Here is a 27618-nt window from a genome sequence, read left to right on the forward strand (position 1 = left end):
AAATTAGTAACGCGTCAGCACGGGCTAACCAGCAGGTGGTCATAATACACAACCCCAAGATGTGCATTAAAAGATGACCTATATGAAAAATAAGAACACACATATGCACTAGTTAAGCTACTAACAGGAAAGGTCTGATGAAAGCACTTTCATACGAAGTACCTGTGCTTCCACATTATTTTGCTAGACACTATCAAACTGGGTACAGAATACTAGTGTGTATATTTGTACTGGTAGAGCATGACCCCCTAGACCACTTCACAAGACCAACATATTGAGTGCACAACCTCAGATCAGGCGAGACAACCCGCTGAATTTAAGCATATCACTAGGCGGAGGAAAAGAAACCAACAGGGATTCCCTGAGTAGCTGCGAGCGAAACGGGACCTAGCCCAGCACCGAATCCCCCGTCCTTGCAGGCGGTCGGGAAATGTGGTGTATGGGAGGCAACGTTCCCGGGAGTTTGCGACGGTGCAAGTCCCCCTGACAGGGGCTTGTCCCAGAGTGGGTGCCAGGCCCGTCTCCGCCGTTGCGCGCCCGGGACGAAGCCTTCCGTGAGTCGGGTTGCTTGAGAGTGCAGCCCTAAGTGGGTGGTAAACTCCATCTAAGGCTAAATACGACCGAGAGACCGATAGTCAACAAGTACCGTGAGGGAAAGTTGAAAAGAACTTTGAAGGAATACAAACCTCGTGCTATGTACCTCTTTTTGTATCTGATTTAAATGTGCAATAACACAAGTCAATACATCTCTTGCCTATGTCCCGTCTATTTCTTTAATAAGTATTTAGGGCTGTGATCTTGTCACAAAATGGACTGTAGAAAGATGTATAGGTATGCATACCTCAAGGTCTATGCCAAACCTGCCGTCCAGCTGTGGGGCTTGAGGGTCCTCAGAAGAAGACGCTTTCTGCGCCAGCATGCTGACATTTGGGCTCGGGGTGCTCACAGAAATCTTTTGCTGCGTGTACAATAGACTCTGTTAAGAGGCACTAAAGCGTGAGTCCCGTATGCTTTTGGTCTACGTACCTTCTGCATGAAGTCCGAGATGCAGAGCACGATCGTGGGTCCCTTCGGAATAACTTGCACAGAGAGAACTCCCGAGCCTCCTCGCATTTTCTGGTTGGCAACAGCCTGCTCCAAGGGCACACCGTTCGGCATGCATTCAAAGCTGACTGGCTGTGGTGGACCCAACACCACGTCATTCCCTGGAAAACACATACATCTGCATGTCATCGAGGTTAAGAATGTTTGTGCTGCAAAGACAATTTCTTTAGTCAACAATTAGCCTTTGCATTTTTTTTTTGTACCCGTAATGTGCAAGGTACGAACTGTTCCTTTCAGAAAAGAGCTTGACACAGGGCTAGTTAGTGTTGTTTCATACTTTGCAAAGCCCCAGAGAAACAGCAACATACAAGTGCTGTCTATGCATATTTTTTGTACTTGTTTTTGGAGTGGCGATGAGGTAAGCCAAATATTGAGTGAGACACTGCAGAGCAGACAGAGACCGTATGTATCCTATGTGCGTACACTAGTCCTCACAACGCAGTCTGTATTGTGTCGGTCCGATGCGAGCCAGTTAGGAGAAACCAAAATCGAAACAAGCCAGCTTGACAGCAACGTCTTCTTTTCAAACCTGCGTAAAGATGACATGGTGAAAAAAAAAAAAAAAGAAAAAAAAAAGCTAGCACCTTGAGCAAGTAAGCTGGGACATGGTACAACAAGCAGGTTGCATGCTGCATTCAGAACAACACTAAAGTAGAACTGCAAATTTATTTTTCAACTCAAAGAAAATAGAAATGACAAAATTTGACTTTATAGAATAGCTTAAATTAAACCATATTTTGCATGCCTAAATGTAAAAATAAGCAACAAATTATGCATGGATACACACAGCGAAACTCTTTTCTGGGCAGTCTAGATATCCCTTTATTTTCGGACAGATGCTTTCAGACTATAATAAGCACCAACTAGGAGCTAAGTGAATTATGGACAAGGCAATGCTGGCAAAAAGACTGAAACAAGATTCAAACTATTGTACTAACCACTGTATGCAATATAGGTACACAGCACAAGCCGATCCTCCTACCTTTGCAATTCCAACAGACCAACTAGCCTCTGAATATGTGCCATTTAAACGACTGCATTTAACAGCACGGCTCACATTCCTGACTTACTGTAATAAATAAATTAGGCAAATGTTGGATAACTTGGCACTAGGGGTGTGCGAATGTTGAAATTTTCGAATACAAACCAAATACAGATACTAGAACAAAATGCCTTTGACTGAATCACTGAAAAAAAGAAAAGTAAAAATTAAAGATACAGCAAACATTGTTTGTCTTGTTGATTTCAGAATTCACATGTATTTGCAAAAAAAATTATACTGAAATTGTACAGAAGTATATATTCTACATTTGAAAAATTCAGTTGAAATTTTATACAGAATGCTGTAAACTATTTTTGTGTACAGGAAGGATCTGCATGAGATTGGGTAGAAGTGTCATGTCACTGTTGAGTACAGTAAACTCTCATTAAATTCAGCCTTCAAAGGACCAGAAAAAATGTCAATTGAATGGGCCTGAGACAAAAATGCCGAAAAATATTTGCATCACAGTAACTTTACCACCACAGTAATTTTAACATCAGCACGATAGCTGTCTGCATTTGAAATAAAACCGGCTACGTCAAATATTCCGCTTTGCATGCATTGTTGAAAAGAGCCTCGTCACGAAACTGCCCCGTTGCATTTTGCCCGCAAGCAAGCAGGCATTGCAGTGAAGCAAGCAGTGCGATGAATTCGAACATTTTCAGTGTGTTCGGCAATTTTTGATTATTCGAAAATACAAATACCAGTTTTTTTAATATGAATATGAATCGAATAACACGCATATTAGATTCAAATCCAAAATTTTAAATATTCCCACATCCCTACTTGACAACCATAGTCCCCTAAAGATATGCTCTACATACTTCCTTTGCTGAATGCTTCCGAAATATTTGACCACTTGCTTAAAAACAGGATTTGGTGCTCAAACGGAAATAATTGTATGCCATGTTTTCAAAATAATGATTCGAATTTTTGAGGTACAGCCTTTGTCAAAAGTTAAGAGCCCAGAGGGTTTGCTTTAAAGTCGTATATTATGACTTCTTTAACAATCATGGAAGTCTTAGCCATTGGAGAGGGTAGGACGAAAAATCTTACCTTCAGCAAGTTTGGAAATCTGGGAACGCATTACGAGCCACATGGCATGGCCCTGGGCTCTAAACTTTTGACAAAGGCTGTACATACTATGTTTGGTTAAGGTCAGGCACCGTTCGGCGTTTGCGCGGCAAAAGAGCAACACATAGGCCTGTTACCTGCAAAAACCTGTAAACCCTGTGAAATCCTGTATAACCCCGTAAACCTGTGAAAGCATGTAAAAATTTCCGAAGGTGGTCAACATAGAGAAACTGATGCCACAATCTCACCTCTCCTCAGGCCATGAAATCCATCGCGGGGCTGCACGAACATGCCGGGCAGCTGGCAACAGAGGCGACCATCACTACAAAACTGCCAAGTTTGGGTCAGGCGCCGCCGGCCATCCGGCTTGCGCAGCATCAGCTCCGTGTACTTCTTGGGCTCCGGTCCCAGGCTGGCAATGTCGAGCACCAGCATGCGACCAGGCTCTGCGCTGGGCCGAGGATCACGCGGGGTGCTTGAGCCTTCATGCTGCAGCATCCCCGTAGAGGTCATGCGCCACAGCTGTGAACGCTTGCCCAGCTCCTGCAAGACACAGCAAGAAGGACAGTGGGATGAGAGAAATATGAAATTATAAAGAGGCTGTGCATGTTACCTGATTTGATGCAAGACAAATATAATTAAAGCTCCCATTACGAAACAAGGTGGTAGTGGTAATGGTACTAAAGAAAGATGCAGTTAGCCTTATATTGCTCATGCTGGTAAAAGCTTCTCATATGTCGCATAGTCTAAGCAAAATATGTCTGTTAGGATTTACCAGAAAGCCACCATCCTCCGAGAATTTCTGAAGTATCATTCCTACGTTGTGCCTTTAGTTCATGGACTTTCAAGAAACAAACTAAAATCGACAAAGAATGACATAAGGGGAAACAAGGCAAGTAACAAACTTAACGACAGTTGAAATTTCATATTGTCCATCTGTCATCAACAAAAGTATGCCATCAGCTGTGACTGCGTCTCTGGTTTCTGGCTTTGCGGCGATCAATCGCAGCGAAACAACGCGAACATGCTGAGCACCAGCCCTGAAGGTCAGGTGAGCAGTTTTTTTCTTACATGATGTTTTTTTTTATAAAAACACTTGCGAAACGGTCATGAGCAGGTGACACAAATATATATATATAAGCCTTAGGAGTGGATTTTCACTCCAAATCTTGAGCTTGCGAAGTCGTTTGTGGGTCTGCTTTCTCCATAGCAGTTCGGTGTACAAGGTCTATTATAGTGTTCCGGTTGAAACTATACTACACTCTTCTCTGACGCTCAAGTGCTTGCTGGTTTTCTAAGCATACACTGGTGGTGAAGCCTGGCGCGCGGTAGTGTGCCGAGCAAGACAACGCTGCTGGTGCTTCTGTTAAAGGAGCACTGTGCCAAATTCGCCAAGCTTGGAACCACCCCATGAGCTCTCGTCAAAAAATAAACACACCAGGACGTTATCGTTGTGCAGCATCTTGGTGTCCTACCGAGGTCAAAGCAGCGTCTTGGCATGTTGCTAGGCTTGCGCTGCAGATGGCACAAAACTAATTTGCTGCAGAAAAGTAGAGCTTGCTCTAAATAACCTACCGTAAAAATGAAGAAACATTTTGAGCCTAACAGAGTTCAGAGATAAGCAAGGTGCTGAAATTTTCTTTGCATAATGTAAATTGACAAAAAAAAAAAAAAAAAGAATGTTACTTAAACCAAGTGCTTAATTATGCATTAAAAGGAGCCTCGTGTAATACAAATTGAGGCCAAAACAAAAGAATGCAAGGTCGTCTCTGGGCAGGGCCCTTAGAAGCACCGACTGTTACCATGCGTCTCTTCTTTGGGTTTGCTTGACTGCCTCAGCCTTAGGCCTCACATCCTGCTCTCTTTTGAAGTCTCTGCCCTAAATTAGCCAAGCTATGAAAACCAGGAACAGAGGTAGTGTGCTAACAGAAACCTGGTTTGCAGCATGACCTCAAAACTGTGCAAGCCTGTGATCCATGCTATGACTGATGACCTTTTTTTCAAGTTTCGAATTTCTTGATGTGAAGTGGTGCAAGCAGGCAGACAGCCACAAGCTCCCCGTCGTAACGTCGCTGGTGGATTGGAAGCCCTTTACACAGCATTCACAAGCTGGTTCATTCCATATTAGTTGCAGTTGTAACAAATACCAAATCAGTAGGGATGCGCGAATATTGAATTTTTTATAATACAAGTTGAATACAAATGTGGAAAAAAAAAATGCCTTCGAATATAAAAACTTTGGCCAGCTTAAAAGACAATATAAAATTAAAAATAACGAACATTGTTCACCTTGTTTATTTCAGAATTCACATGCCATTTGCAAACAGTCTTAAACTATAATTGCAAAGCAGTATATATAAAAAAATCCAGTATGAATTTTGTACAAGTATCCGTATACCAGATTTTTTTTTTTTTACAGGAAGGACTTGCATGAAGCAGGGTGGAACTATCACATCGCTGCTAAACACAGTAAGGTGTCGTTAACTCAGCCTTCAAGTGATCAGAAAAAGCGTCCAAATTAATCGAAAGCTCGAGTTAGCGAATGAGCCAGAAAAAACTGCCAAAAAGCATTTGCATCAGTAATTTTGATGAACAACTGCACGATGGTTGTCTGCCTTTGAGATGAACCCAAGGTGAGAACGAAGTTTTTTCCGGTCTCATCAAGTGCTTAGCTTTGCGCACACTATCGGAAAGGCCCCCCTTCTCAAAAGGGAAAAGTTGCTTTCGAAAACGGCCCTGTTACGATTTGAGGATGCTTCACTGCAAGTCAGGCGGCCAAGCAGTGCAATGAAGCACGCAGTGTGGTGAAATTGTGGTGAATTCAAAAAAGCTCAGTGTATTCGATTATTTTCGAATATTCGGAAAATTTGGAACATCGATCTTTCGACTATGAATACGAATATAATAGCAAGCATATTCAACTCGTATTCGAAATTTCAAGTACTCGCACAACCCTAATCAAGCATTTGAAACAAGGCACTATGTAGCATGGCTAGCCCTATTTAATCTACTATATACCAATCCAATCACTAATTTGACAATAGTATATACACTAAAATGTGTATCACCATAACTTATTACGTTTTCAACTGCCTGCAACATCAACAACGTAGTACCTGAAAGTGAAAGGTTGAAAAGAAACAGGCCTAAATTGGTTCACCACACTAAGTTAATTACCTTCTTGTTGATGACAACACGGGTCCCCTGTGGAACATCGAGCACCAGCTCCTGGCACTTGACATCCTTGGAGCCCGGCTGAACTTTCACCATTGCCCGCGGCCTGCAACCAGCGAGAGAAGGTTAGCTGAGAATAAAAAAAATTCTCTGAGCTGTGCATCAATACAAGACAAACTTCACATGAAGTGAAGGTGGTAAGGCTGTACTCACTCTAGGAATGTTCCTGAGAAAGCAATGTAGAAGAAGTTCTCGTAGTAGAGCTTCTTGCCGGGTCGGAAAATGGTCATGTCGTAAGTCTCGCTCATCCCACCGGGAGCGGTCACGGTGATGTGCGGAGGCAAGGTGGGTTCATCCCAAGCATAGGGGACTGCAATCCAACAAAATTGACATGGCATGCATGCTGCATAAGGTAGGCACTTCAGGAATAAAGGCAATGTGAAAAACATAATAATAGTGAGGGTGCTCATGGAACCCATACAGCAGCTCACCATGCCGCTGGGTTCCAACGAACCCAGTTTGAGAGCCTTTGTTCTAGCTCATGCAGTTTTTCAGCGAGGAAACAGTCACTTTAGGCCCTATATAAACTCAGATATATCAATTTATTGCTTACATTGAACTCTAGAAATTCTCCTTGAATATTCCACGCATAAAAATATAGCAGAATTATTTGTGTTTATCTAACTCCCATTCAGTTAACATACAACTAAACTGCCCATCGTGCCTACTGCTAAAGGCACTTCTCCTAACGTCTCTCCCATAATCACTTTTCATGCAGGAGTCAGCTTGACTGCACAGCCCTTAAAACTGTAAACCTGGTTGACGAGGTGAACGTCGAGTCCACTTCAAGGCGGCCTTCAGTTTAACGTGCTCCTTTCTTTTTTCTTTTTTACTGTAACACTGCTGTCATGCGCAGAACAACGTGTTCGACACACCGGTTGTCATGCAATAAGGCCAGCCTAGCTGACTGAAAGCTTGATGCGGCTCTCGTGTATACTGCTTCGTTACGGAAAGCGACACTGAAATCAATTTTACCCTAATTTTAATTAAGTTATTATTGCGTTTATAGTCTCCAAAACCAGCCCCAAAATTGGTCAGCGATAATTTTTTACAAAGCACCATCCACTGCAGCTTTGATGCGAGCCTAAACTCCAAAACGCACTTGTGCCGCGCAACGCAAGACAAGCAGTGCAAACTCCCGACGCCCTGGTCTGTCCCTGGCACATATCTGCCGCATGCTTTCACACCCAACAGAGCAGAGCAATGCATTGTATTCAAACTTCCGGGTTACCGAAAAGCTCACCTGTTTATGTTTTATATACCGAATTATCAATACATCGATCTATTCGTGACCTCCTTCAAGTTCGATAAATCCAGGATGGAGCAAAGTAGTAGAGCTAACCCCTTATAGAGCATGCAGTGTCGAATCTTGCCCAAATGATGTGGAAATGATAAAAACAAAGTAGCATTGGTAACATCAATACAGTCGAACCCGGATATATCGAACTCGATGGGGATAGCGAAATAGTTCGATATATCGATAATTCGATATACAAAAATCGCCTTGTGACGGCACTTACGATGCGAAAAAACGATATCGTATTTGTCGCGTAATCAACCCACTCGCATAATGAACCCACCCTCCACTTTTGCACCCGAGAATTTGAAAAAAAAAAAAAAAAAAAAAAAAGTGTTAAGGCCAGCTCGCTCACATGCAAGCGATTGAGCGATCTCAGCGATGAGCGGCAGCGATAGAGCGAAAAATTTCAGCTTTGTTGGAACTGCGTCCCTTTTGCCGCTCGAGCCGCCGCGGCAGCTCAAAACAAGGTTTCAGTGTCGCGGCGGCAGAAATTGTGAGCGTTTTTGCTTGCATGTCGATGACGCGCGTCACTCCGTTTCAGTCTTCTTATCCACAGCTCATTTCTTGGCAGCGTGCCAAGATGCTGCGCAGCGATAACGTCAAGGCGCGTTTATCTTTTGATAGCTCCTGCGGTGGCGGGGAGCAAACTTGGCAGAGTGCCCGTGATGGCTTGATTGCACAAGCCTGGTTCGTTTTATCATGCCGCGCTTGGGACAGGCGTCATGATCGCAGCAGCTGGCCGCGGGCTTTCGTTGATTCATACATGCAAGGATAAACGACTCCCGGCAAAAAAAAAAAAAGAAAACGAAAAAACTGCCGCTTCTTAACGTCCGCAGGCGTCATAGCCGCGCCGAGCCGCTGCGCACAGAGGGTTCGCAACATATGCTGGAGAAAGCGTCCGACATCTGTCTGAAAACGGGGTGAGCTGGCTTGGCGCATGCGTACCGTGTGCTGAAGGAGAGAGATAGCTCGGCAAAAGAAAGGGAACAGCCACGCACATGGCTTGCAAACGTCATGCATTGGTGCGCTGGAAACGATAACTGCAGATGCGCGTGCCTTTGGGGAATGGGCGCGGTGCTGCCCAGACCAGTCGTCACCGAACTGTCCCCTCTCATTCCTTCCGCGCGTGGCTTGAAAACGTCACGCGGCAAACGGCCAAGGGTGATGCGATCGTCTCTGGGGAAGGCACACTTTCCAGTGGCACACTTTCAGTGTGTGGTGCGGAGTTCGATATATCGAACGACCCGTGAAATTGAGTTCGATATATGACGCGGCTTTCCTATACTTTTACATGGGATTTTCAAGGGGATATTCCGTGAGTTCGATACAATGATAGCTCGTTAATTCGAACCTCAATAATTCGAATTTTCGGATAATTCGAACTAGACTACTTGGTCCGGCCAAGCTCCATAGAGATCTGTGTATAAAAAAGCCCATTAATTCGAACGCGAGTCAGTTCCGCTACGGATAATTCGAACTACGCACCGCCGCGTCTGGACATCACGCGGCAAAAAAAAAAATAAACACTTCCGCGATCGGAAGGCATAGTTAAAGGCTGCGCACGTCCAAAACGGAGACAGAAGATGGAACCAGGTAAAACCAAGGAAAAGGGGGTAAAACTTAAATGGCGCCATGACCGGCGCGGCGGGCGGCGTTGGAGGGAGGGGACGGCGGCCGCGGCAAGGTCAGTGCATGGCCGCGACGCCGGCGGCTGCCTGCTCTCCCTTCTGCGCAACGTAGCTCGGAACTAAATACTCGTTAATTCCAACCCTGTTAATTTGGAAATAGGGATAAGTACTGTCGGCGCGGTCCCAGCCAACGCCCATGAAAGAAACTAGCTAAGAAACATAAGAAAAACAGGAAGTAAAGTTACAGTACCTGAAGTGTGTGCCTTGACAGTGGCCCTGAGCAGCTCATTGCTCACGCTTGTCTGGTGGAAAGTGACGGCAACTTCAGATTGATTGTCAATGCGCAGTGGTGGGGGAATCTTTGCACAGTCCATGAAGATGATGAAAAACATGGCGCCCTTTAGGATCACTTCCACTCGAAGAAAGTATGATCTCCCAAGGTCGTCCCTAAAGAAAAAGAGCCGAACCTTTATCAAGAATGTGCAAATAAAAAGCTCACTCTTTTTTCACTTTCCTAAGTTGGGAATAAGTGACAATAACTAATAAATGTCACCTAGAATATGCAGTAACATGAGTGGTAGCACCATTAGAAAGAAAGCACCGTCTTTTCTGAATCCACAAATCAGAAGCTCTAGCATTGCCATTTGGCCCTTGGTCTTTGGCAAACGTAGTAATGAGCGCATGTTGCAGCTACAGTGCCTGTTCATTCAATATACATCCAAAGGTATTTTTCCCATCCAGCACTTTTTAAATGCAACAAAACAACAGCTTGATGAGCCTGCATTATGATGTGAATCCCAGATGTAGTGAAGCCGAAGATAGTGAATTATTGCTTATATTGAACAGCCAAATAACCCCTTTGAAAATCCCATGGCACTAACATGTTTGTCTAACTCCTGTAAATGGAAAACTAGGTACACAGAATGGCCTTCAGCTCCCCTGCACGTGGCAGTTCTCCTAATGGTGTTCCTGTGATCACCTTTTGCATGGAAAAAGTACTGCATGCAGCCTTGGGTATTCCCTAGCCGTGCTATCCTTGTTAGGAACCTGCAAAACTACAAGTTGCGAGGAACATGGCATGCAGCAGGCATTAGCCTTTGGTCTGGCAACTCCACTTTTCACACGCCATTGTTGCCACGCAGGAAAGCCAGCATTCTGCTTAAAGCTGACCATAAGCTGAATCTAGCCTAGCTAACAAGTGGTTACAAGCAGCTTTTATAAGGATTGCTTTGCTTGACTTGCTGGCAAGGGCATTGTAAAAACTAGTTGTACCTTGAATCTTACTGAGAGGTTATTATGCTTGTAATGCACTTGATAATGATTAGTCCTTCTGTGTGAGGCAATAATAGTTGCAAAGCACTGCCTGCTGTGGCTTCGATGCGAAAGAGGCTAGGTCTAGCAACATCCAGCAATAAGCATACTACTGGTATGCTAGCTATGCTATGCTGGTATGCTAGTATAACGTTAAGAGATAGAAAACGTGCAGAGTGGGTCAGAGAAATAATTCAAGTCACTGACATTCTAATGGAAATCAAGAAGAAGAAATGGGAATGGACAGGACATGTAGCGCGAAGAAAGGTTAACCGATGGTTGCTTAGGGCAACAAACTGGATTCCAAGGAAAGGAATGCGTTGCAGGGGGCGGCAGAAAATTAGGTGGGCGGATGAGGTTAAGAAGTTCACAGGGGTCAAGTGGATACAGCTCGCACAAGACCGGGTTAATTGGAGGAAATATGGGAGAGGCCTTCGCCCTGCAGTGGGTATAGTCAGGCTGAGGATAATGATGATGATGCTAGCAGACTGTGTGTCGCTGCAGAATGCGTGCCCCTAACGTTTTTGAACCTTTTACTTCTGGGTTGCAGGTTCGCCTCTATATTACTCCCACGTTTTGTACATCGAATTACTGATGCATTAAACTAGTATTTCACAATATCCTTCCAGTTTAATTTAATATAGCTAGGATTGTGTCCTGCAAAACAGACAGCAACATTTCGATACTGCTGTTTCAAGAAGATATCTGTCAAAATTCATTGAGTAAATTGTGAATTCCGAAAAACGACACCTGCCTCATGTGAACGTGAAAGGAGTTGAGCTCGTCAATCTTGAAACCGCCTGACCACAGGCAGCCGGGTGCATCAACTAGCCGCACACACAGAAGGTTGTCGAGGTCCACTCGTGGCCAGTGGAATGGTAGGCTGGACTTTGGCTTTGCCAGGGAAATGTGGTGTCTGTGCTGATGCTGAAATTGGATAACACAACACACAAAAAAGAAATGTGCCTCATACGTAACATAACAAAACGCAAGCCTGCGAAGGCACGTATCTCAGCACTACATTTGTAAAGGGCACTCTTTATAAAGCCTTTGAATTGCACCCTCATTTGCAAAAGCTCATAGAATACAGGAAACAACAGCAAAAATGAATACACTTGAGGTCTGCTACTAATGACATGTAGTCAAATGTTCAAGCGCAGTCAAGCATTTTGAGGTTTAAAAGCATGCTGCATAGCTTCTACTCCAAGAAACAAACAAAATAAACAAAGAAACAAGGTGTATATTAGGCAAACAGACAGACAGCCTTTTTGAAAGCGATAGACATGAGCTAAGTGATACACAGGAAGCATGCAATAGTTTGTTACTGCCTACCAGCTCCTTTGTGGCAAACCTCTGGGCGATCTGAACAACACAGCTGCTCTGGTTGTCGATGAGGAACCTCGGGGACAGTACAATGTAGTTGGTGCATGCATATTTCCCTCTTCCTTGTTGAATCTCCACCCCAATTGTGTAGACCCTGCAGCAATAAAGAAAGGAGAAAAAGAAAAAAAAAAAGCAGCTTATTCCACAGCCAAAAGTAACACGGAAATGTGAAATGTTTGCAAATACACATTCCCCACCATGGTAGTGCTAAGATGCCCGACTACTGTACTGGTGTACCCGAGTTCGATCCCAACCGCCGCCGGCTGAGTTTCGATGAAGGCGAAATGGAGAGGCGTCCGTGTGCTGTGCGATGTCAGCACACGTTAAAGATCCCTTAAAGATCTCAGGTGGTTAAATTTACTCCGCAGCTCTCCACTACAGCTCCTCTTACCTCTTTCACTCCCACCTTCCTCCCTTCCCTTATGGCGTGGTTCAGGTGTTCACAGAGAAAGTGTTAACAGATACTGCATCTTTACTTTCCTGTGATACAATTATTATGCCCCGCCGTGGTGGTGCAGTGGTTATGGCACTCGACTACTGAGTCCAAGGATGTGGGATCGAACACCAGCCGCGGCAGCCGCTTTTCAATGGAGGCGAAAAGCAAGGCGCTCATTGTGCTGTGCGTTGTCAGTGCCAGGGTGTCTAACCGGAAATTTGTCGGGCTCGGTTTCGGCTCCGGAGACACATTCCATTCGAGTTCGAACCGGTTCGATCCTGCCCGGACCGATTCAAATGGGTTGAGAAAAAAAAAAAAGAAAAAAAAAGGAGAACTTCGGGTGTATAATTTTCAATCTACAATTTTATTACTGAATTTTCTTTCCAGTTCCAGTGTATAATAAACACTGAAATTCATATAGTAGTTTGTCTATTGTTTTTGTCGCCAGATATGATGGGCTCCAATTGGTTGTACAGACACCAGCAAAATGTTATAATGAGTGACCGATGATTAGAGCATGATGGGGCAAAAATAGTGACATTTTCATTGGCCTATAACCGACTAATGCTGTCACGCGCAGAAAGTTAAAAGAAAATAAGCTGCGGTTTTCAGGTGCACAAAATTTCACATGAATTCTAGTTTAGAGCGATACCTCTACTACTACATGTGCAACAATGTAATGTCTGGCTGCCACTAAATGACTCTAAAATCAGATCAAGGTCGAGCCAAGCACACACTCCAGGACTAACAATTTATATACAATATGTGCGACTACATATCACACAGCACGCGGATGTCTTTGCATTTTGTGTTTCTATGGATGTGAAACGCAGATACCCATGTGTTGTGGCCCGAAAGGCGATAAAAAAATTCCCCTCCGCCATTATCGTATTTGCCACAGGAATGAATTAACTAATTGTCTCGCTCTTGTGGCCGCGACATGATGTGACCACCATCTTGTTGCGCGCGTCATGGTTGTCTGCATGGGCACGCTAATACCTTCTTATATAGAACAATTTGATGATAGACTGCTATGTTTAGTCGCATAATATACAACAAGCATGACATGACATCATGGCTGCTCACAAGTATTTTATTATGTGCTGAGTAAATGCTGCCAACTTCTTTATTTGCCAGCATAGAAAGACCAAAGGAAGAGGACATCGTTGAGAATTCTTGAAATCATCTGGGTTCGATGGGAGGAGGGGACATACTTTAGTCCAGAAAATGCTCTCTCGACCCTGACTTGCGTAGACGGCACAGCAAGCGCTACTGTAGCTAGTGAATGCAGTTCTGGGTGCCACAACTTCTCCGCCTCCCAAAATTTCAAAACGCTCGAGTCTTTGCTTATTCTGGACACCTTTTCAAATACGTAGAGCAGGCTCTGTAGTTCCTCAATTTTGAGAGAACTGCCTCTGTTTCTGAGTCCTTGCAGGTAGTGTTCTTCTCTTTGTGTAAGAAAAGCTTCAAGCTCATTCTTAGCTTGTAAGCTCTTAAGGGAAGATTCTGCTGCCGCCTGTAGCGGTACTTGATCTCGCCGGTGATCCTACGAAGCCACTTTCATGTGGCCACCAAATGTCGCTTTGCTCAGCACCTTTCCTCGCCGGTAAACATAATGTGGTATAAATGGTCTCACGCTGCAGTTCGCCGGTTACATAATTACTGCCATTCCCTCTTCTGTTTTTTTTCCCCTTGGGGCTAATCGCAGGCTCTTCGGTCCGTCTCACCTCGTCCCTCTCCCTGCTTTTCGAGGTTTCTACCCCGATTACCTCGTCACCGTGCAACCCGTAGACCAGGTTACTCATTAAATATGTTTTCTCTTAATAGTGCACATCTAGCTTTCGACGCAACTTTCTAGATTGTCTTAGGTATTCGCATTAGTGATGGTGGATAAAGCAATGAAATGCATTCTTTTTTCGACACTGTAGTTGTACAGGCCAAAACGATAGGGCACCAAATAGAGCTCGTGAATTAATATTCCCACTAGTAATTCCCCTCCATTCCTTACTCCACCCAGTATTCACGTTTAAACATCAGAGCTTTACTCCTGGCATAGTTTAACTTGCCAAGGGAAATAAAACAAGCAGAGATGGTAGGGACAAAATGAAGAGAAGACGAAAGGGGAAGTCGACTTATGGATTCATCTCTGTGCTAAGCTCAGATATAACTCAAGAACAGACCAGTTAAATGCTGCCCAAGGCAGCCTTCCCACCATCAGTGTCGGCTTGTCATTCTGAAGTCTCGGTCAACCAAATTGCATTTGTTAGCGTCGCACTGCATACGGCTGCTATGCACATGCCATGTTACCCTTTGCGATATCGTCGAACAATGGGAAAAAAAAATGATTTGCGTGACGTTTTTTTAACAGATTCATCTTTTAATTTTTGGGTTTTACATGGTTAGATATTTATTTATCTAAATATTTAACCCAACTTAAGAATTATCTACTATTATTTCACTGCCTAGGAAGGCTCTCGAATGGGGCAATTTCCTCCATGAGCAGCGCCATTGCGCAGTGCATCGGCCCCCCATGTTTGGGATGAAACAATAGCCCGACAAAAGAGATTAGTGCTTGCATGTGGTAATATATTTTCCTTTGTTCTTGTTATCTTTTTGCAAGGGAACATTTTTAATATAGTTGTGATGTTTGCAGTGTGCAGCGGCACTTTTAAAATAAGCTAGAAGAACGCTTTACAAGTAGTGATGAAAGAAAAAATAATGAAGGTAAGTTGCCAGTAAAAGCGAGTTGGAACAGTACCGCAAACCGGTTTAAAACGGCTCCTCAGATTTGTTCCGGTTTAGGCTCAGTTCCAAGATGGCAGAAGAAATTCAGGTTCGGTTCGATTCTGGTTCTGAGAAAATCCAGGTTTGGTTCCGGTTTTCGGTTCAGTTCCAGTTCGACACCCTGGTCAGTGCATGTTAAAGAACCTCAGGTGGCCGAAATTTCTGGGGCCCTCCACTACAGCATCTCTGATAGCCTTAGTCACTTTGGGACGTTAAAATCCACAAACCAAATGAAACCAATTATTATTATTATTACACAAAATGTTATTCGTTACCACAGAAGTTCGGTGAGCGCACCACAACAATGTTCCAGGTGCTGCTAAAGGCCAAATTCCTGCCATGCAAAATGCCGAAGAATGATGATGAATGCACGAATGTTGCTAACAAGCTATGTCGGCAGATTAGCACTGTTAGGTAGGGGGTGGACTTGTGAGTAACTTTTGCAAAGGAGGTATCCCGTTTGAATCACGTCTTTATTGATCTTTTTTACTCTTCCACCCCTGTTGTTCAGATTCATTCAGTACAGACGAGCCCAATCGGTTCACTCAGCCTCATAGCTCCTTCATTACATCTACCTAGTCATAAAGACTGCTTTTTTGACTGTACTGATGCTGTGAGAGCTTGATCCTCTCTCAGTTGCACAACATACTTCACCCCAAGACTCCAAGTCTAAAACAAAGTTCACCCTTTGACTAGCTGTCATTTGAGATGGAATTAGTCATGCGACCCCTTTTCACTGACCTCCAAGAAGTTTTTCGCCCTAAACCTCATGTAAAAAAAAAACAAAAGATACTTGCAGCACCAGTCCCAGGTGAGGGGAAAAAAAGCACAGAAAATTTTTAATCCTCAGCCAAGTACATAATGAATGCATAACAAACTTGACATTTATCTAAATCTGTTCAATGCACTGTCCACAGTATCAGGAAAGTTCTTCAGTGAATAACACCATTATCAACGGAAGATATTCTTTTCAGCATGGCAATATATTTTGCACTATCACTTTTACAGTGATTATTTCTTTCTTACACATTTCTGCTCTATACTAAAGCTTTACAGGGAGAAGAAATTTTTGTGTGACAAAAAGGTTTGTGCTGGGAGTTTTGAATATTACAGTCGAACCCGGATATATCGAACTCGAAGGGGATCGCGAAATAGTTCGATATATCGATAATTCGATATACAGAAATCGGCTTGTGATGGCACTTACGATGCGAACAAACGATACCGTATTTGTCGCGTAATCAACCCACTCGCATAATGAACCCACCCTCCACTTTTGCACCCGAGAATTTGAAAAAAAAAAATAAAAAATACGTTAAGGCCAGCTCGCTCACATGCAAGCGACTGAGCGATTTCAGCGACGAGCGGCAGCGACAGAGCGAAAATTTTCAAACTTGTTGGAACTGCGTCTCTCTCGCCACTCAAGCCACCGCGGCAGCTCAAAACAAGGTTTCTGTGTCGCCGCGGCGGCAGAAATCGCGAGCATTTTCGCTTTTATGTCGATGGCGCGCGTCAGTCCGTTTCGGTCGTCTCATCTACAGCTCATTGGCAGCGTGCCAAGATGCTGCGTAGCGATAACGTCTCGGCGCGTTTGTCTTTTTATAGCTCCTGCAGTGGCGGGGAGCGAACTTGGCAGAGTGCCCGTGATGGCTTGATTGCACAAGCCTGGTTCGATTTATCACGCCGCGCTTGGGGTGGGCGTCATGATCGCAGCAGGTGACCGCGTGCTTTCGCGGATTCATACATGCAAGGATAAACGATTAAAAAAATAAAATAAAATAAACATCCCGCAAAAAAAAAAAAAGAAACTCTGCCGCTTCTTAACGTCCGCAGCCGCCATATCTTACGCTACACCGCGCGTACAGCCCAACGATAAGAAAAAATGACTATTGCAAAAAAAAACAAAGAAAAAAAAAAAAACAGAGAGACCTACATCCGCAGGCGCCATAGCCACGTCCGCTGCCGCCGCACGTAAAGGGTTCGCAACACGCTGGAGAAAGCGTCCGACGTCTGTCTGAAAACGGGCTGAGCTGGCTTGGCGCATGCGTTGCACGTGCTGAAGGAGAGAGATAGTTCGGCAAAAGAATGGGCACACCCATGCACATGGCTTGCAAACGTCATGTGTTGGCGCGCGGGAAACGACAACTGCAGATGCGCGCACCTTTGGGGAATGGGCGCGGCGCTGCCCAGACCAGCCGTCGCCGAACTGTCCCCTCTCATTCCTTCTGCGCGTGGCTTGAAAACGTCACGCGGCAAACGGCCAAGGGTGATGCGATCGTCTGTGGGGAAGGCACACTTTCCAGTGCGTGGTGAGGAGTTCGATATATCGAACGACCGGTGAAATTGAGTTCGATATATGATGCGGCTTTCCTATACTTTTACATGGGATTTTCAAGGGGATATTTCGTGAGTTCGATATAACCAAAATTCGATATATCCGGGTTCGATATAGCCGGGTTCGACTGTATTTAATTATGTTTTGGCTAATGCAATGCTAATAGCCATAGCTGATATGCTACAATATGCATATAGTGGAATGCTCCCATTTTATCACTAATATGATAGCTCATCATTTCATATATCTTACGCTTTAGTGAGACAAAATTTGATACAGAAGCTTTTTCTCATAATATCTAATAAAGCTCTTGTCGAACATTTACACCACTAAAAACTATTTATGTTTTATGTCTCCATGTACCGCAACATACTCGAGAGCACTACATGCGATGGAAAAAATAAAAATAAATAAAGCTCGGAAATGACCAAAAAATAAGATTTCTCCTATAAAAACAAAAGATCATAACTCACCAGTCAGGACGGGCATCATTTGGTGACACCATGAGACGACGCACTTTGATGCCCTTCTCAAGCGAGAAACAGGTGCACCACTGAGGAAAGCTGCGTGGGTGCAACTCCATTCCCACCCTCATGCTGCACCTGCAAAAAAAAGGAGACTAGGCCTGAATTCCACGCACCATGCTCGCTTGCAGTTGCAACATGTAGTTCACTCTCTACAAGTTACTGTACGAGAGTGGACGCTGCATGCTAACAGAGGATCCAACCTCGTGGTTACCACCCGCGTGCCTATGCCGAGGTCAAGCATGTGGTCAATAAAAGTGAAAAAGGAAAAGAAAATGGCATCGATATACAGTCACACTTGCTGATAACAAATCTGACAGTGGAACAGTCTGAATTTGTCACATAACTGAACCCGAATATATAGAACGCAGAGGGGATTGCGATATAGTTAAATATACCGATAACTCATTATATAGACAACGGCAGTAAATTTGTAACCCAGAAGCAAGAATAAACTGCATTCAACCCAGTCCTATGCTTCTCGCAACAATGCAACCACCTACCAGTGTTGGCAGCACACCACTAACTAGGTGTTGCTAGGCCTAATTTATTACGCATCTAAACAGTGACTGGTTCCTCGAAACTATAGGTAACGGTCATCCTGAGATGTCTAATTCGTTTACCAGTTCACTAAGAGGAGGAGAATCTTCCAGTGAAACTAAAGTAGTTTTTCTTCACAACACCTTTGGCAGCAAAGCATGACAAGTAAGTGCTGCTGCGAAGCTTTAATTAAGGTAGCTGCTCTACAAGACAGCGACGTGGAGTGAGTAAAAGATGAGTACAGGAGATCGAAAGTCACCCTCATGCACACTGCACGTCCACTTCATTATGCAACGCTACAGTGCTAGCAGGTGTCCAAAAATGTCAGGTTCAATATGTTCGGGCTACTGAAAGTTTACATTATGATGACACATTATTTGTGTAACATGTTCATGATGTATTGTTGCATGCACGTCAATGTTAGCTCAGCAAAGCTATGAAGTGCTTCTGTGTCGCCATATTCTTTATGCTTCATATGGAAAAAAGCAAGTAGTGAATATGCAAAATTCTGCAGGCCAGTGAGTGATTTGAAGCCTGTATGGTTTTTGAATTTATCATTTCAATGCAGCTTGTCGTAGCTGAGCTGGCAAAGCTTTATGCTATGACCAGCAGTCGAAGGTCACCTTCGGTTACTGAGCAAATGTGAGACATTAATGCTCATAATTGGTCATTTCTACGCCAACACCTTTTTGTATTTGCCAGGATGACTGGTTCTTCCGTGGTTCTAATGCCTGGCACTCAGAAACAGGAACAAGACAGTGAAAATAATGCAATAAGTTATTTACCATGCAAATATGATCCTTGGATCGCTTACAATATGTATTGTGGCAAGGTGCAACATTTGAAGCAAAGAAGATGCAAACCAAAAATCTGGTGTCGCCCTCCCCTTTAAGTATTAGAGAAACTGAGAGGTTAAAAATGTAATACCGTCCATAACTTCTCGGGTCTCTTTTATTCGTTTTGTGAGACCAATTCTTTTACGTTTCTTAAAAGCGCACAAATGACTGGAAGCCTTAAAGTATGCACTTACATCATGGATGCCTCACTGTCGGCAAAGGAGAAGAGCAGGGGTACCATGCTTCGTGCCTGCTCGTGTTCCGGAAACTGTCCGGCTGACTCGCAGTTGGTCCCTTCTTGCTTGAAGATGAGCGGTAAGCCCGAACGGTTGATAATCCAGTAAGGAACGGACACATACACCTGCAGTCGCCAAAGAAAAAAAGAGAGGGGGAAAGAAAGAAAGAAAATGACAATGTGTAGGTGGACAGCGCCAAGTACTTCAACCATGACTAAGCATCAGCAGATGAGCCCTAGAAACATGCCCTCCAGGTAAGGAACTGTCAGCAGGTATCAACCACGGTGCGGACCACATACTATCTGATATTTAGTTTTTTTATGTACAGAGTAAACTTTCCTAATGAAGAGATACAACAATCTCGAAATGTTCTCTATAATATTGATACCAATAGCACACAGCCCTGTATTCTACCCTGGAATCCACAGAATCAGACATAAGACCTTAAGTAGCAAATTAAAATAATTTATTAATTTTAATCAATTAACATGATCTGAATTGAAAGTTCAACTGAACTGAATGCAAAACATCGCGACCGTACTCCATCACTTTAGCCCAGTGGCCCAATTCCGATCTCTCAATGGTAGGGTCCCGGAACTTCTTTCTCGTCACTGGTTGTATGCAAGCTAGTTAAACAGCAATCCCGGTGCAGAAGTGTCTTTGAATGCAGCCTTAAGGTAACATATACCCAGGCGGGAAATAATTACCGAAATACTTACGGAATTAAATAGTGCGCGCGTTGCCATACCACACAGCATTCGATGTTGCCTCATGGCTCGTACAAAGCTAGTTTTACGGCTACTTATAATCAAAAACATCACATGGTACCACTTAAAAGGGAACACATCCTCAAGAAATATGTTAGCAATTAACTTTTTTTTTGTCAACTGTAAAAAAAAACAAAAAAGAGAGCAGAAAAAGCTGTCGTACAAAGTAGATTCGAACCACTGTTTCGGTGTTCAAAGACACAGTGTGAGCCCATTGAGCCACAGAAGCGACGAGAAAAGCGGGTGTAGTGTGGTAATCTTCATCGTTATAGCCACTGACATGCGTCGCGTGCTGCCGCTCTCAAGGACGAAGAAGTTGGTCGCTGCCTTGCTCATTCGCCACGCCTGATGCTCCGCTGCGAGTTCCTCCTGAGCGGCTGGATCCATCTGGGTTTACCGAATAAACACACCCCTACAATTGGTGGAGGTGCTGGGTACGTTCCCGTCCACCCTGGAACTAAGAAGCCGCACATTACCCTCTGCTTCCAGCATGCCGGACAACACTGCCTCGACATCGTCGCCCCTCCCAACCACCGTGCTGTGTTCTGGAGCTCTACGGCAGCGTGATCCGTGCCTCTTCAGTGGCATAGCCGATCAAGAAGTCGACGATTGGTTGTCGGCATATGAGCGCGTCAGTAGCTACAACAGATGGGACGACGCTATCAAGCTAAGTAATGTAATCTTTTATCTGACTGACGTGGCGAACCTCTGGTTTCGCAACCATGAGGCAGACCTGCCATCTTGGTCTGCATTTAAAAAGAATTTTGCTGAAGTGTTCGGCCGCCCTGCAGTTCGCAAGCTCCGGGCAGAACAACGCTTGCGTGAGCGCACTCAGCATGTCGAAGAGTCGTTCACTAGTTAAGAAGACATCGTGGACCTATGCAAGCGTGTCGATCCGCTAATGTCCGAAGCGGATAAGATCGAAAACATCATGAAAGGCATCTCTGACGACGCGTGCCAGATGCTCTGGGTGAAAAATCCTGCCACGGTCAGTGACGTGATCAAGCTTTGCCAGAGCTATGACGTGCTTCGTAAGAAGCGCGCTTCTACCCAGCGGTCCGGTGTTAGAGAAGACGCCATCTGTACACTAGCGCTGGGCGGTTCTACCCCATCAGAGGACAGCCCTTTACTTCAGCAAATCAAAGCCTTCGTTCGAGAAGAGGTCGCCCGCCAGCTATCACTGGTCCCTCAGTTACAGGATACTGGCCGCCTTGCTCCTGACATGGCTCCGTCTTTGGCCCCTACCATACGGCGTGCCGTTCAAGATCACATCGCTGATGTCCTTCCGCCCAGCTCCATGCTCCCGCCCAGCCCTGTGCTTTAATGGCGCTCTTCTTCGTTTTAACGATATTTCTACTATTTGTCACCAGGCGACACTGCTCAAAGGACCCTACTGTTGAGAGAGTGGAATCATGCAGCACAGTGATATAGTGCTGTGCTCTGGAGCAATGAGGATGCCACTTGAACATTAGGCATCATACATGTGGAAGCCAGCCACAACCAAACGGGTGCACAGAAACCACCACAAGTGCCTTCAGCCAAAGATGCCATGACTATCAAGGAGTCGAGTTATACATACATTCCAGTACAAAGCAAATTTCAACAGGTAAGGTCAAATAATTCTAACTGTTGTGATTCAACCTCATTTAAAAATGCAAGTAATCACCCACACGACATCTTCCATATGTTTTAGGGAATTGTCATACTGAACAACCTGTTAAACCATACCACAAGCATAGATCCTGACTAACCAGAGCATGAAAACATTCCACTTGTACAACACTAACGTAATGATGCATAAAGCATTGCTGTACATATAGGGATCACCACGCGACATACGCCCATGACCGCTGAATAATTTATAATCGAATTTCTTTTCTGGCTGTTTTCCTTTCGGTTATGGTTTCAACAGCCGAGCAATAGCTGTGATGTCAAAGTAAAGTCTAGGTCGTGTGAGGGATGAGAAAAACAGTGACATAATCGTTCCCCTGCCATTTGAATGCACTAAAATGCTAAATCCAGAACAGGAATCCCAATAAGTGAAGAGTCAGCGATTATATCGCCGTTTTTTTTCCTTCTGCCCATGACCTACACTTGACTATGACATTACAGCCATCGCTCGGCTACTGAAACCGAAACTGCTGATGAAAGAAAATTCAATTATTATAAATTATTTCGCGGTCGTAAGCGAAAATCACATGGTGTGATCAATATGCAGAAGTGTCTTATGCATCATTAATGAGAAAACTGCTACCAAAATTTGGTGTCTATACCCCTTTAGAAGAAGGGAAGAAAGCTTCCCAGGCAGCTCTTACCCTGAGCGCCCTCCCGCGCAGCACACTGACACGTGCGTGCAACAGCAGCAGCCGCCCCTCGGTGTCATGTGTCTCTAGCCTTGTAGAGAAGCTGCTTGAGCCAGGTGGGACCACTAGACTGGTACACTGGCGGAAGTTCTCCAGAGAGAAGCCAATGATGACATACTGCTCCGTATTCACCTACAGTCAAAAGAAAGACATGCTTCACTTACGACTATGCAATGCTACTGTGCCGTACATCTTTCAATGACTGTAAGAGAGGGCAGGGTTTGTTACCAACTGCACAAAATTTAGAGCAAAAACGAGGGAATCGATAAGTCCACGTGAACTGGGCAGCAGATTTTGTAATAATTCGGCTCAAAGTTGCCAAAGCACATGGAAACTGAAGTACACACTTTCCGCATAAGCTGCTGGAAGTGAAAGTAAAGAGAGTGCAAACACTGAAACTTTCAAAAAAGAAATGGATACTAAATGAAGTAAAGATTTCAGAAAAACATAAAAGCACGCACGCACGCACACACACACACACACATATATATATACACAGGACGTCCCAGCTAAATGTAACCAAGGTTTTAAAATACTGGTGGGTCCCAGCCCACTGAAACGAATTCAGAGCCGTTCAGAGTTATCTAAGCTAATCTGCAGTATTTTTTTTGTTCATCAAAGTTAATTAATTAGTAAGTACTAAGTAGATATTTTTAAAGTATTGTCTGAGCAGAGATTTGGTCTTTATCATATTCTAGCTAACAGGAGAATTAAGAATATAACCACATTGCTATCATTCTGTTGCTGCTATTGACATTTGAAGCATAATTAAGAATAAAAAAAATAAGAGATAGTGCCTGCTAACACATATTAAGTCGAAATGCTCAAATATTATTGCCTCTTTCGTTTAATCACAGCAAACTAGAGTCTTTCATTACACCATTAACTAAGGGTGGGGAATGTTGCAAACAGTCAGCCTCACTTGCAGATGCCATATGTAACATTCCTCACAGGGCCTACCGATATCCAAGAGCTTACTGGATCATGATTTTACTCTAGTGTAAGCACAGGAGCATGCCCGAAAACAATCACAGACCCAGTGTTTATTCAAACGCAATACACTAATCAGTGAATGCCACACGAGCTCCCTTACAATTCATTCGTGGCACAAACAGCCCTGCGCTAACTTGCAGGTGGGGCAGGTTTAAATGATCAAACACACCCGCTTCCACCTCTATTACTACCACCTATATAGTATTGGTAACAAGGCGAGGGCTTGAAGACATACCTCGTGCAGTGCACAGTCCTTCTGTGCAGAGATGATGCCCTTGCACTGACCCTCGTTGACCACATAGCCCAGCTCACAAGGCAGCAGGTTGTGGATTCTGATGGGCGGGAGCAGGCTTACTGTATGCCCAGGCACGGTGCAGGGCACACTGTCCTTGTCAGGGTAATTGTCACGTTTCACATCCACTGAGAACCTGTCAATGACCATGGAAGAGACCACGCAGAATTGAGACACCATGATCCATACTACCGTATTTACTCGCATAATGATCGCACTCGCGTAATGATCGCACCCCTGAATTTTGAGGTCAAAATTCCATTTTTTAAATTCCCCGCGTAATGATCGCACCCCGAACATGGAGCCGCCTGGTGGTTGATCTGCAGTCATCCCGCAGCGAATGCATTCCGACGAGTTCTCAACTTAGTCTAGTAACGTTGGAATTCCCATGATTCCATGCTTCGCGGCGTTCGCCATTTTGCAATTCGGCAGCGTCGTAGCGTGCTTTGTGTTTTTGTGCGAGTTTACGCCATTTCACCATGGGGCGGTATGCCAGTTACACCGCCGCGTTCAAGCTCAGGGCTGTCGACTATGCACTGGAGCATGGCAACCGCGCTGCTGGTAGGCATTTCGGCGTGGACGAAATGAGGATACGCTATTGGAAGAAGCAGTGCGAGAAGCTGATGGCTACGAACAAGACACGGCGGGCTTTCCGTGGACCCAAAACGGGCAAGTTCCCTCGTGTTGAGGAGGCAGTCCTAGAATACGTGAGGGACCTGCGCAAGGATGGTTGTGCAGTGTCATTAGAAATGATACAGACGCAGGCGCGCACAACTGCCAGGAAGCTGGGAATCGTCGCAAAGGATTTCCGCGCTAGCTCCGGTTGGACGACTCGCTTTATGCGACGGAATGGACTTTCCCTGAGGCGGCAGACGTCGTTGTGCCAGCGGCTCCCAGCCGCGTATGAAAGCAAAGTGATAGACTTCCATCACTTCGTCACTAGGCTTCGCGAAAAATGCGGTTACCTCATGTCGCAAATTGGAAACGCCGATCAAACTCCACTGACGTTCGACATGCCCCGGAATACAACTGTGAACGAGAAGGGTGCTCGGAGCGTCTTCGTGAAGACGTCTGGCGCAGAAAAACAGCGATTGTGAAGATGCTCCCAGCGACGACACTGCCGTTTCCGATGAGTCGTGCAGCAGTGAAAGCGAGGATGGCGAGGATTCAGACTTTGATTAGAGTACTGACGAAAAAAAATAAATGGGCATTGTGCACTCCATGTGATGCTTAATGTGCGTGTTTATTGCGAAGGTAAGCCTTACTCAGCTTTTATTTTTGGTTGTAATCGAGATATATGTTCTAAGACGTCTGACCTGCAACTTGTTTGCGTTTTCGGTGGTCAAAAATTTTTTGTAGAAAATTTACCCCGCATAATGATCGCACCCCGAAATTTGCGTCAGTATTTAAAAAAAAAAAGTGCGATCATTATGCGAGTAAATACGGTACATGGCAGCATCCCTTCTTGCTGCTGTGCAGTATAAGCTGTTACAGCCATAAACCCTCCTCCTTTGACAGTGTCCCACCTCTGAGAAAATTACGAGAAGAACATGCACAGAAGACTTCAGACTGCCACGCAGTGGAGATGGTGGGCAGGCCAGAAGGCAGCCGTGCTGTAAGACAGGTTTGAATATAACTTCAAGCTAACAGCCTGCTGCAGCAACCTTTTGTGTCTTCGAACAAAAAATGCATAGTCCGCTAGAGACACATGTGTTCAATAATTGTCAAAAATCAGAAGTAGCCGTGGCTCGAAACATTCTCGAAATCGAGGCGTGCCTTAGTGAAAGGCACCAGAAGCCAAAAGTCACTTAGACGAGTTTAAGGCTCAAGTCTTTGTGAGCAACCTAAAAGTGCCCGACAGTAGCATGGTGGACAACTAGCTCCCTAATGGTGAATAAAACAATGACACAGCACCATGCTAGTAGATGCTTACAAATTAACAAAACAATACACACGGCACTACACACCTGAAGAGGGCGGCATCATTGCGTATGGGACAGCATGTGATGGAGTAGCCAGCACTCTGCCGTTTGCTCGCAACGTGCTGCCACTCCAGGGAGGAGTAAGCAATCAGAGAGATTGTTGGCCGCACCCACATGTCAGCAAACACGTATGGTAGCGGCACGGCCGTCGTGCACTTGGGCTGCAGGCAGATCTGGTACGGACGCACTGCAATAGAAACAAACCGGCAAACAAGTCAACACTGGCAAAAGACAGTCAATAGAGGAGCCGAGGATGTCATGCTGAACCTGCTAGGCTAAGCACCATTTCGTCAAAATACACTGGATAACCTCTGCACTATTAGAATTAGCTCTTGGAATCGCAACGTGCAATTTCACAGTCTTCCCACTACTGCGAAACGTTACGAACATGTTCGGCCTTTGCCGAGAACTGTACCGGCTTGGCGGATGACAGCAAAGGCTACACTCTGAAGACGGACACAGGCACACCACGCTCTACTGCGCCCACACAACACCTGCACTGCTCGTGCTGTGTCGTCCTTTTAATCTCACCACGAAAACGAAACAGCAACATGAAACACAAGCCAAAGGGTGTGCCTTGCTTCATACTAGGGGAACAGCGCAATAAAGGCGGGACAAAAACAAAACAAACGCTGACTATCAACTGGGTTTATTGAAGGACGGTAAGAGAAATATATACAGAAAAACAAAGCAATGAAAAGAAAAACAAGTGCCTTTCTTGTTTTAAAAATAATGAGGAGTTAATATTCTGGTTATGAATTTGCTTGCCAAGTCCCAAAGTAGTATTTCACCACTTTTCTTGCAGCCTTTCAAAAGTTCTCACTAAAAACTACACCTATGCAAGTGAGCCAGATTAAAAATAGGCATGGAATAGCATGGTATGGCATGCTGAAGGGTTTGAGGTCCCAAAGCTGCATACGAGCTAAGAGCAGAGCTAGCTGTAACTTCTTAGTTTAAAATAAAACGAAAACAACATTAAGAATATACCAATTCATTGCTTTAAAATTCAGTTGACTAAAAAAACTTTCTTTTTTTCAAATGCAAGCCAAAAATTTCTGGCTTTTGATTACGGGCAACATGCTACCTGCCTTATTTAATAGAATTTAATAGAATAGAATGCTCCGAGACAAAAAGTGTTCAACTTTGGGAAGAAATGGCATGCATGGCTATGCCACCAGTTACCTCCAGCAGTTTCAAGTTTCACATCCACCGGGACCTCCACTTTGTTCTTGATTACCAAGGCAGACTGTACGGTGATCAGCTTTCGAGCATTCCCGTCAAGGGTCACACTGAACACCACGCGTATCATGCCAGAGCTGCGGTGCTGTGTACGGAGAAAAAAAGAAAGTGCGAAAAGAAATGCAGGTTTTTTTTCTATACGCATGATGCAGCAAAACATCATTAAATGCACAGAAGTGAACATTCACGCTCAATCTAAATATATTTATTTCAAG

The 27618-nt window shown here is 44.5% G+C and overlaps 1 protein-coding gene across 2 annotated transcripts in view; it reads right to left on the minus strand.

Annotated features, from left to right (window-relative positions):
• Vps13D (vacuolar protein sorting 13D) overlaps positions 1-27618 on the minus strand; it is a 120659-nt gene that overhangs the window by 15025 nt on the left and 78016 nt on the right. For both annotated transcript variants that reach the window (XM_084598941.1, XM_084598940.1), the window contains exons 57-70: positions 27347-27488; positions 26150-26351; positions 24126-24318; positions 22850-23029; positions 19726-19892; positions 18105-18233; positions 12026-12170; positions 11448-11620; positions 9633-9829; positions 6608-6764; positions 6398-6500; positions 3469-3763; positions 1027-1205; positions 842-958 (exon numbers count right to left, since the gene is read on the minus strand). In XM_084598941.1, coding sequence (XP_084455067.1) covers positions 842-958; positions 1027-1205; positions 3469-3763; positions 6398-6500; positions 6608-6764; positions 9633-9829; positions 11448-11620; positions 12026-12170; positions 18105-18233; positions 19726-19892; positions 22850-23029; positions 24126-24318; positions 26150-26351; positions 27347-27488 — 2379 coding nt within the window. The remainder of the gene's footprint in view (positions 1-841; positions 959-1026; positions 1206-3468; positions 3764-6397; positions 6501-6607; positions 6765-9632; positions 9830-11447; positions 11621-12025; positions 12171-18104; positions 18234-19725; positions 19893-22849; positions 23030-24125; positions 24319-26149; positions 26352-27346; positions 27489-27618) is intronic.

The sequence above is a fragment of the Amblyomma maculatum genome, chromosome 3 (genome assembly GCF_055883805.1).
Source record: "Amblyomma maculatum isolate TAMU_Amacu chromosome 3, ASM5588380v1, whole genome shotgun sequence".
In the NCBI taxonomy this organism is placed as follows: domain Eukaryota; kingdom Metazoa; phylum Arthropoda; class Arachnida; order Ixodida; family Ixodidae; genus Amblyomma; species Amblyomma maculatum.